Below are 10,782 nucleotides of genomic sequence, written 5' to 3'. Positions count from 1 at the left end.
AGATTCCGATGGCTTGACCATTTCTGGACTAGTCTCTGTTTCGTGCATATTTGGCTTGATTTTATCCGATTCAGTCGCAGTTTTAGGCTCAGTTTCCTCTTCTTTCTCAGGAGATTTTTCAAGATCAGTTACTGTTTCAATTTCAGTCTGCTTATCCTTCCCCTTATCCACTTTTTCAATTAGTTCAACTGCAGTTTTTGAGTGCTCAGTCTTTGGCTATTGTCCAGTCGCCTCTTCAGATTTAGTGACGGTCTCAACATTTTGTTCAGTTTCCAACCTTTGCTGATCACTGACTAGATCAATGAGTTCCTTGGACGTAGCTTCATCTGATTGAGTTGGAACTAAAAATTTTTTAGTTTAACGATTTTAATATCACAGTTGATCCTCAATGGTTTCTGAGACCAGTGATAATTTTCGGTGATAAAAATTGGCAGCTTTTTTCGGAGTCTGTATATCTGACTATATCCAATGTCAGGTATCCGATATGTGAGTATAAAATATTTAGTTCAATGTATGTACTAGTAGCGCTTAGTCATATCACGCCCAAATTAACTCAACTTAGTTCAACTAAATAAACATGTAGTAGCAAGAGTATGGATCATTCCCACGAGGAAGGTGCAATTTATTGTGTTCTAAAAAATACTGAAATTAAATAAAAGAGGATTTTTGGATTTTGGAATTTACTAACTAAAATTAAAAGAAAATTAAAATAAATTTTATTGACTAGCATGCAAGAATTAAAATCATAAAAAAGTAATTAATTAACAAACCTTGGTATCGGTTGACTACACTCTTGAAGTTATTCACTCGATCATCGATTCTCTAAAAATAATTAATTCTCATTGAATATTCATCATTGAAAATTTAATTCATATCCCACCTTATTTTTAGTCAATTAGACACAAGCGTTTTAAATTAAACCTTACGAATGAATTAACCCAAATACAAGCGATTAAGGTTTAAACCCAAGGTAGCATTCAAACTAGTGAAATTGATGAATCTAGACAACACATACACAAGCGGATGTATTTAATCTAGTCAATTGTTGTTCTTAGGAATTAACAAATTCACAAGCGAAAAATTATTAATCATAGTTGATTCACAAATTAGAGGGATCAAACAATTATGAATTTTATATCTAATTTAGTTGTAGTTTATATGAGAAAATTATTAGATAGTTGGCCAATAATTAAACATACAAGCATAACAATCAATTCCAAACAACTCTTGATACTCAAATAAAAATCAAACAATGAAAATCAAAATCTCACAAGATAAATAAACTTCAAAGGGTTTGTCTTCCTCTACCAAGTACTAGAACTAAGAAGAATTGAAGAAGAAATTGAATCTAAGAACAAGGAAGATAAAACCTAGCCGTCAAATGTATTCTTCACTCTTCAGCCGTCCCAAAACTGATTTCCCAGTTTTAAAAATCGAGATAATATATTATAATTAAGGCTAGAGTCCTTCCCACAAAAGTTTCATTCTCAGAAAATATTTCCCGAAATCCGAGTCTCGCTCGATCGGTTGAAACTTACCGATCGAGCGAGAAAAATTCTGTCCCAAATTTTAAAATTTCGCAACAGGAATGGACCTCGTTCTAGGTCCGTGCCTGGGTCCGTTCATACCTCTCTTCCAGCGCGCAGTTTTCTTGAAAAATTTATATATCGAGTTCTAGCCGTTGGATCGAGCCGAAATTTGGACAAAAGCTTCAAAACATCTTGAACTTTATTTTGAACGGTGGAGATCGTATTTGGTCTCACTAGCATTAAAAATTAATTTTTGACCATTGCTGCTCCGTAATTCATTCTTGCGGCTCTTCTCTTACTCCAAATTCTTCATTTTTCTGCACTTTTCTTCCATACTTTGCTCCATTTATTCTTTTTACCTCCATAAAATCACATACAATGATTAGAAACTATAAAATGAATTTAATCAATCAAAACACACCTAATCCTGACAATTTAATCCAAGTAAACATAGGAAAATGTCGACATATCATGTACTGTATAACCCGATTAATAATCCAATATCAAGTTTTTTAAATATCTGCCCAACATTCCAACAATGTACACTATAAATCCTAATGCATAAATAACACTCCCACTGAACATGTGATGTATGAAACAATCATTGGTGCTCTTTCTAGATCCGAATGAGATTACCACAAGATCAAATTTATGATACCATGCATGGGATGCATACTTTAAACAACAAATAGACTTTCTTAGCTTGTATACAAGATGCTTTAAATCTTTGGACTCAAAGTTCTTCGGCAGCACCATGTAGATCAATTCAATAATGTCACCTTTAAAAAACATTATATTAACGTCCATTTGATAGAACTGCAAATTAAGTAGGTCAAAAAACTTGTTGGTTCTCCAAATTCACATATAGCTAGAACAACATAAAAATCGATACCTAAACATGAAAATTCAACAACGGGAACATCAATGTATTTCTCTTTAATGTTGATTTTTCCAATTTACTTTGCCACTAAAGTCAACATCCTCAATAATTTAGCATGCCCATTTTCAAAAAATAATCAAGGAACCAATGTCAGGCACATATGAATTTTAGACAAACTTAAAAGTTTCTTTCCTAATTAGAAAAAAACTTAATTTTTCCAAAGTGGAACTAAAATAAATTTTTTTCTAAATGATCATACAATAAAAAATATTTTTCAAATCCAAGTAATGAACTCAGTTCCTCAATAAAGCTTAAAAAATAATAATTAGCATCTACAACAGCTGTATTGTCATTTTCTCATATAGATATATATTTCACCATCAATTGACAACCAACTCATTGGGCAAATATTTCTTTAAACGCTAATTAACACATTTGGGACAATCCTTATTCACATGTTATTTAATTTTATTGCAAAAAAAAAAAAGTTATCGCATTATCTTATTTCCATTGTCCAGATGTTGTGAAGTCTCAGAACTTGAAGTGTTTATAGTAAAAAAAAAAAAAAAAAACAACAACTTGACATCACTTTCACAACGAATCAATATGCAGTTTTTGATATCAAAATACATATTATTCTTGAATGGTGGTTCTAAAAGCGATTAAAACTTGTTTAATCGTCGTGGATTGCGATTAACTGGTACCTCGATAGCGATTCAGCCTTGCACGAACGAGATCGATAGACGTTATTCTTCCTTGGTGCAAATTTTTGAAAGAGAGAAGGGGAGAGAAAAGGTATAGGCGGCGTGAATGAGAGAAAATGAAAAGGGAGGATTGAACGCCTCCTAGTATGTAACTAATGGGGTTGAAATTCGGTCCATTAGTCGCAAACACTGTTTTTAAAATTTTATCATCTCAATTTTAAAATAAAATTGCACCAACATTTAACATAAAATAAATATAAAATATTTGCTCAAATCTCGTTCGTAAGCTAGTCTCGTTTTTCTCAGTTCAGAATTAATCTCAACCCTAAAAACATAAAACTAACATGCAACATCAAACATCTTGCACATTCATATCTTAATTTTTAAATCTCATAAATAAATAAAATTTATAAAACCATTAAAATCATTAAAAACTCTCGTGAGTGAACTAGTGGACTACTGGACTTTATAAGACCAGACTCATACTCTGATGAGACGTGGTCCATGCTCTGATAGTTCTCGCAAGTCCAGGTCCAAGTTTAGATAGTGAATATCTGGCATACCTCTATTCAGTAGTAATTATCTGAAAAAACTATCATAGACAATCTTCTTATAGATCATAAATCCTGACCCGTTTTCATGAGAAAAATAGATATGTTGTGAAAATTACTCGCAAGCATACGAGTGTCAAGTTTTAATATAGTGAAAATCAAGTATCGTTCCCTCAGAGAGTAAAATGAAAATATTCAGTGCTTGTAATTAAAATAGTCTAAACTTTATCTAAAAAATCAAAATCTCAGAATTTTGCAGAATAAAATAATCAATGAGTTTTTAATAGCACGCACACAACTTTCAGATAAAAATCAATCAGAGAAAAATGGTCTAGAGGTTTAGATTTCACCTGGTTTCAACAACAATCAATCCTAATTAATTTAGTTTCATGAATTCCAGTCAATTAATAGCCAAGAACACTTAAGTTTATTATTTCCCTCTCCCGAGCAACAAATAATTTTTATCAACTACAATTCTATTCCAATATCCCTATTAATAATCTACTTGCAGTGATCTATTACAAAACAATGTTCTTTTCAAAAGCTCTGTTAAAATTATACACTCTCCCGAGCTATATAAATAATCAAAAATGTATTTTCTAATGGTCCTATTCAAAATCTCCTCTCCCGAGTGCCAGATTTCAAATAAATATAATAATTCAATTATTGATCAGATAATTGAAAAGACAATAAATTCTAGAAAAACAATTAATCTAGAAGAAACTCAATTCAATAAAATCAAAAATTCATGAAAGCGTCTACACCAGGTTCCATCTGACCTCTAGACTCTAAAAAATTAGTTTATGATCAAAAATAGATAAACACAATTCATGTTTATGAAACTAAACATCAAATCCAATGTAATAAGAACAAATCCGAAGTAGCTTCTGCGTCCTTCGTCTTCGAACTTTTCCAATTTTTTTCTTCACGTTGTTGTGCAGATTTTTTCTCCCTAAATCTTTTCTTCCTTGTGCGTGTGTTGTGTGATTCAGATTTGTGCGGCTGCCCCCCTCCTATTGTGTCTTTGAAATCTCTTTTATATGTCTTCGAAGCCCGTCAAAGAAAGCCCGACAAAGTCTCAAAGTCTCCTTCCCGAAAAATTACAAAATCTGACTTCGCGACGGCGCGGGCACTCAGTAGAGTGGCGAGGGCGCGCCTGAGCCTCGAATTTACACTTCTTTTTACGTCCAGGGATGGAGCGGGCGCGCTAGGAAACAGCGAAGGCGCGCCCTACTCTCGCATGTGCTGTTCTACAATGCGCGACAATTTTCAAAAAATAATATTTCCCAAACTAACTGTCGGATTGAGCTGAAATTTTGATAGAAGCTTCAAAACATCTTAAATTTTATTATGAACGGTGAAGATCGGATTTGGATGTCTCAATAATTCCCAGTAATTTTATGAAGTTGCTGCTCCAAAATTCATCCTTCCGCTTCTTATAGCTACTTTTGCTCCAATCATTGCAACTCACAAAAACAACAACAAATATGTGTATCCACTAAATACATCACAAAAGTCAAGTCAAAATATATATAAATTAAGTGCATAAAATGCACTTATCAAAATACATCTCAAGATAACATAAATGAACCCCGGTTATATCCTAGGACATCACCAGGAATTGACGGTTTATGAACTGGAACCGCTTCCGGTTAAAGAAGGTAAGAGGTAAGAGTTGGGCTTTTTTGAACCCTCTAACCAACGGTTCTAAACCGTGATCCCCTGGTTCAAATTACACAATTTCGAGTTTAAGGCAACACGCTTTTATCAAAAACAGCCACTGGAGGGAAAACATACAGCTTAGCCGGAGGAACTTCCCGGCTAGACCCATGGCGGTGGCCATCCCTATCTCCGCCGTTAGAGCTTCATCAGTTGACACCCAGAAGAGACTGCCTTACAATCCCCATCGCACGTATCCAAAGAAACCGGACTCTCTAACCGCCGTACCAACGGCCATTTCAACCACCACACCTCTTAAAAAAGTCGCAAATATATCCATTTCAGATCTACTCAAGCGCGATATTTATAAATCTGGTCAAGGTAATTCTTTGTTTTTTCGGGAATTTTTTTGCTTTGTTCACGGTGTTTCTTATTTAGACGAATTAAAAGTAATGCGATGTCGAGGAGCTTATACTCCCTGCGAGCTTGTGATTTGTTTTTTTCCTAGCAAAATTTATTTGCTTGCGCGCTTCTCTTGGTGATTATTGAGTTTTTTTGTGTGGCTCTAGTGGAGATAGGTGGCACATACTTGGGTTATGAGACATGGTTGCCTACACCCCCAAAAGTGGAGAAGCCTCGGTCTGTGTTCAATCCCGCATTATTGGCTTATATTGGCGATTGTATTTATGAGGTAAGCATATTATTCCTAGGCATGTGCTGAAATTCAGTGTACAGGAAAGTTTATGTTAAGTTCCGCTTTGAGGTGATGATGTTTTGCGTATCTTGAAAAGTGGGATACAATTAACTCTCAATAGACCGTCTCTTCAAATAGAACTGAAAAAGAGTTTGAGTATGGTTGTAACAATGGTTTAATTGGCTTTGAAGATGGTCATAGAAAGTATAGATTTTGGATCCAGGAAAATGAATTGTTTGGTAAATTTTACTGTGTTAACATTATTAGCTCTTTGCCTATCACAGCGTTCTTGCTTTAAAAAAGGTTTAAAATGTTGCAGATTATGAATCTGAAAGTCAAAAAATTCCTTTGATATGTTTAGTAGTTGCTTAGGTTTGCATACCATACTCTTAACTTATTTAGTTTTTAGATCGTGTTAGGGTTGCCCTTTCTTGGATATTGTTGGTTTGATTCTATTTACCGTTGACTCTTGCATTGGTCACAGCTATATGCTCGAAGGCACTTTTTGTTACCGCCATTAGATATAGAGGAATTTAACAATCGCGTCATGGCAGTAGTGCGTTGTGAAGCTCAGGTATGTCTACCGGATTCTAATGTTTGAGGTTTCGAAAGGATTTGCTTTTATTTGTGATGTTTTGAAAGTTCTACTTCATTTCAACAATCAATGTTTCCATAGCCAGAGTTTATTACCCCTTTGCATTCACATTTGTCATTTCTTTAAAAAATGTTGAGTGTTGTTTTGTTAAATATTTTCTAAGGTATTTCAAATCACTGCTAGTTATTTTACTTGGTGCTAGAGTGCTTCTTGAATTTATAGACGTGGTTTCAGCTTTAAGCATTTACTTGTTATCAGTGGTCTTACATTGCTTTAGCCATAAGCTGACCATTAAATTTAGGTCCATCTACCTATATGGCAAAGTTACCTTTACATTTTTTTTTGTGACGTGGGAACCCGCAGCCGCTACTTTTCGGTGCGCTCTGAGTAAACCCCCGGACTAACGCAATAGCCTGCAAACTACGCTAGTCAGGTAAACCACACTAGGCAAACCCTGTGTGACAGGCTAGTCCAAGAAGGTGTTGGCAGGGGGAATCGAACTTCTGACCTATGGCCAAGAGTTCACCTACTCCACCAACTTGGACCTTTACTTTTGATTGTATACCTGGCTGTCTGACAGACTCTGTTTTTGTTGTGACATTTGGTTTCATGTCAGACACCTTTCCACTTTCCAGATATTAAGGAAGTTGCTTTAGGCATTGTTCACATTGCATCACACCTAAACTTGCCTTACAGAATGTCCTATACATTACATCTACATGAGTGACTAAATGAAAAGTTACTTGCTGCTTTGGCCTTTGTGTCTAATGGAAAATATTTATATCACATATATATGCGTTTCAGTTACATTTATTTTCCTAAATAAGGAACCTTAAGTTCTCATTTTCTTTACCATTTTCATTGAAGAATGTAGATGAATATGTTTGCTTTGAATTGTGTGCCGACTCAAACCAAATCTATATGTTTTATGTTGTATTCATTGAATTTAATTTGGAAAGGGAAATAAAAACACAATGTTACAAATCTGCGATAATACTTTTCCTACACCTGTCTGTGGTGTTCAACAGATGGGTTGGCAGCTAAACATTTATTCTATAGACTTTCAGAAGATTTTAAGTTACGAATCGGTGTGCTATTTATTTTTCAGGATGCAATGCTGCAGAAACTTATAAGCGACGATTTTTTATCACAAGAAGAGAGGTTGGAACCATGGCTTCTGGCATCTTTTTTTTTTTTTTCCCCCTTATTTTACACATTATCTGTGACCCCTTCTCATGAAGAATGCATCTGAACACTTCATAAGCTGAACCCAAGTTTGCCACTGATCTCAAAAAAATCGAAGAGTAGCTGTAGCTGATATTAGAAGCACATAGAAACATAGAAATTGAATATATATATATATATATATATATCCTTTTAATTGTTTTTTCTCACAATTCTTGCTCATCTGTTGGATCCTCTGTGCTAATAATGCTCTCAGTTATTGCCTAAATTTTTGTGATGATGTATTTTGAATGCCAATATCCTTGGTGGGGATTTCCATTTTGATTCGATCTAACAAGAGGATACAATTTGAGAACTTTGCAAAAAATTTGGAATTGCCAGATTTATTTCTTCTTTCTATGATTTTTATGTTAATTTGCTTCATGTGCTGCTAATACTCGCATTATTTTTTTAACGTATACAAAGTCATTATATTTGTTTCTAAAAGGATAAAAAATCTTATTGTAAAAGTCGTGTGATATATAAGAAAAACTGTAAAACTTTTTTGAGGTGCTGGCAGAAGCAGTTGGTTCTACTCAAACTCGAACAAATTAACTGTGGAATATGTTATTGCCTATGGATTGTATCTTAAGTTCTTGAACAGAACATGTATTTGGTTCGTGTGATGATTAGTTAATGCCTTTTGATATGAGTTATTCTTAAGTTCTGCCTTCTTATAAGCAGGGATGTTCTACGCTGGGGGAAAAACATCGCCTCTGCTAAAACAAGAACGAAGAAGCGAGCAGGTGTGGCAGTTTACAATAGGGCATCTTCATTGGAGACACTTGTGAGTTTTATTTTACCTTGTGATTTTCGCCTTTTGCCATTATCATTCCTCTTTTCATTTTCATACACTTAAATTTCCGAAGAACATTGATTTTTCTAGATTTTATGATGAGAGACAAGTTCTCGGACAAGCAAGTTAATGCATCTTGGTAAAAGAGGAATTTTTATTATTTTACATTGACTTCGTTCATGTTGTGCTCCAATTCAAAGTGTGGGCTGTGTTTAGTAATTTTGTCGTGAAAATATAATATAAAAATAGAAATATGGAGATCCCAGTCTTTTCAATTTTCATATAACTTGTATGAAAGTACATACGACTTCCGTAAAATATATTAAATTGTCATCCCCAATGAAATTCAATTCTTAATTCCACACCAAGTGTAATTGTTGATTTTTTTTGGTGATCTTTATTGCAGGTTGGTTATTTGTACCTAACAAATGTCCAACGGTTGGAAGAGATAATGCAGAAGTTGGGTTTCTCTAGTGAGGCTTCTACCATGTTGCCACAAGAAAAATGAGCGATAATTTGACTCCTGTTCTAGTAATTTGATTTTTTATCCGATGAAATGTAGTAGGCTTTTAAGTAGCAAAAATATGGGTATAATATTATTATCGCAGAAATTGGTTTTTTAAAAAAAATTGTATACTATTATTATTTTTTTCTTTTCTGAAAATGTAATTCTCCACCTGAAGTAGTTGTTCACGGGTCACGGCGGTAGCCCATAAAATCAACACTCAGATCTAGTGATGTTTACGTGAGTACTAATTAAAGGTGTGATTCACTGACCGAATTGCTTAAATTTATTTGAAAATTTATTCGACGTAAACTGTAAAAGGTGTGATTCATTGTCTTCGTTACTTTAGAAGTGTGGACTAATAATACCTTCTTGAAATAGGGATTTGAATTTGCCGTTTTCACGGGTGCACAGTGAAATTTTACCAGACCGAGAGATATCTCTTTTGTGCTTAAAAACCAGTCAAACACTAGAAAATAGCTAATCCTACCTTTATCAGCTTTACCAAACGGAGCCTTGAAATTAGTGATGCTACAAAGGATTTTATTTTTATTTTTTATTTAGAATTGTGTTGGAAATGCAAGTGATTAGTGATGCTACAAAGCAGAAATCTCATTCACATTCCGAGTCATTACGTTAAATTACCTTTGAAACGTAATATTTCAATTTTTTTTAATGGCACACCATATTTTCCAGCACCATTTATCCAGATTTACTATTTTCATATATAGTCTAGCATGGATCGATGCTGACTTTTCCCTTGGAAAGAGAAAACAAAATTGTCAAATATTTGAAACGCAGGAATCATTCATGGAGAAACCGCGCAAAACTCAAGCAGTCATAAAAATTGAAAAATTAAATATTCTATACTTGATTTTTACTCTATGTATCAAGTTAGATTCTTATCGTAATTTTTTGATTCATTACACTTAGGTAGTATTTGCAACCTCTAGAAATAAGTGATTATGGAGATTCTCTTCACAAGTTGCAAACAGTACCTTAGTAACTAAGGAGCATTCTTGAAAAAGTACAGAAATGTACAGACCTATATATTTTTTTTCTTTTTTTCACTCAAGCAGTCAAGCTTTGTTTGTTAGGGTGTATTTGGATGAGAAAAAAGATTTAAAATTGAAGATGTCATATAGTTGATAGCAGTGTTTTGACGATCGGATCGGATCGGACGGTTAGTTCGATTGGTTTGACCTAGAATAAGTCACGGGTTCGATCCGGGCCAAGCTCAAAAACCGTTTAAACAGTCACACTGATCAGAATTGGTCAAAGTCGGTCAAGAATCGTTCGGATTGGTCTTGAACCGTTTTAATACCGGACCGACTAATTCACCTTTTTAAAATTTTTATTTTTGTAAAAAAATTTATTATTTCTTATATCCCGTCCAAACAAAAAAAGTTATTTTTTATAATTAAAACTTATTTATTTTAGTGTTATATATATGATTATTTGAAATTCTAAACATTATGTTAAAAATATTATCTTAGTAGTACTTGAGGTTATTTTGGTTTATTTTTTGTTTAAAAAATATGTATATACTTATATTCGATATTTTGATTATATATTAATATATATGTTGAAGATTTTTAAACTTTAGTATATATACATCATCATCATCATTATTCTTATTGTTGTT

General features: G+C 33.7%; 1 protein-coding gene across 1 annotated transcript; it reads left to right on the top strand.

The window, feature by feature from the left end:
- Positions 1–5,412: 5,412 nt before the first annotated feature.
- On the top strand, positions 5,413–9,342 carry LOC140883951 (uncharacterized). Its single transcript, XM_073290577.1, has 6 exons — positions 5,413–5,704; positions 5,893–6,014; positions 6,502–6,591; positions 7,721–7,773; positions 8,521–8,623; positions 9,039–9,342. The coding sequence occupies exons 1-6, from the start codon at positions 5,494–5,496 to the stop codon at positions 9,138–9,140; spliced, it is 681 nt and encodes a 226-aa protein (XP_073146678.1). The 5' UTR covers positions 5,413–5,493; the 3' UTR covers positions 9,141–9,342.
- Positions 9,343–10,782: the final 1,440 nt, after the last annotated feature.

The sequence above is a fragment of the Henckelia pumila genome, chromosome 2, assembly GCF_033568475.1.
Source record: "Henckelia pumila isolate YLH828 chromosome 2, ASM3356847v2, whole genome shotgun sequence".
Classification (NCBI taxonomy): Eukaryota; Viridiplantae; Streptophyta; class Magnoliopsida; order Lamiales; family Gesneriaceae; genus Henckelia; species Henckelia pumila.
This window is presented reverse-complemented; position numbering and strand designations above follow the sequence as displayed.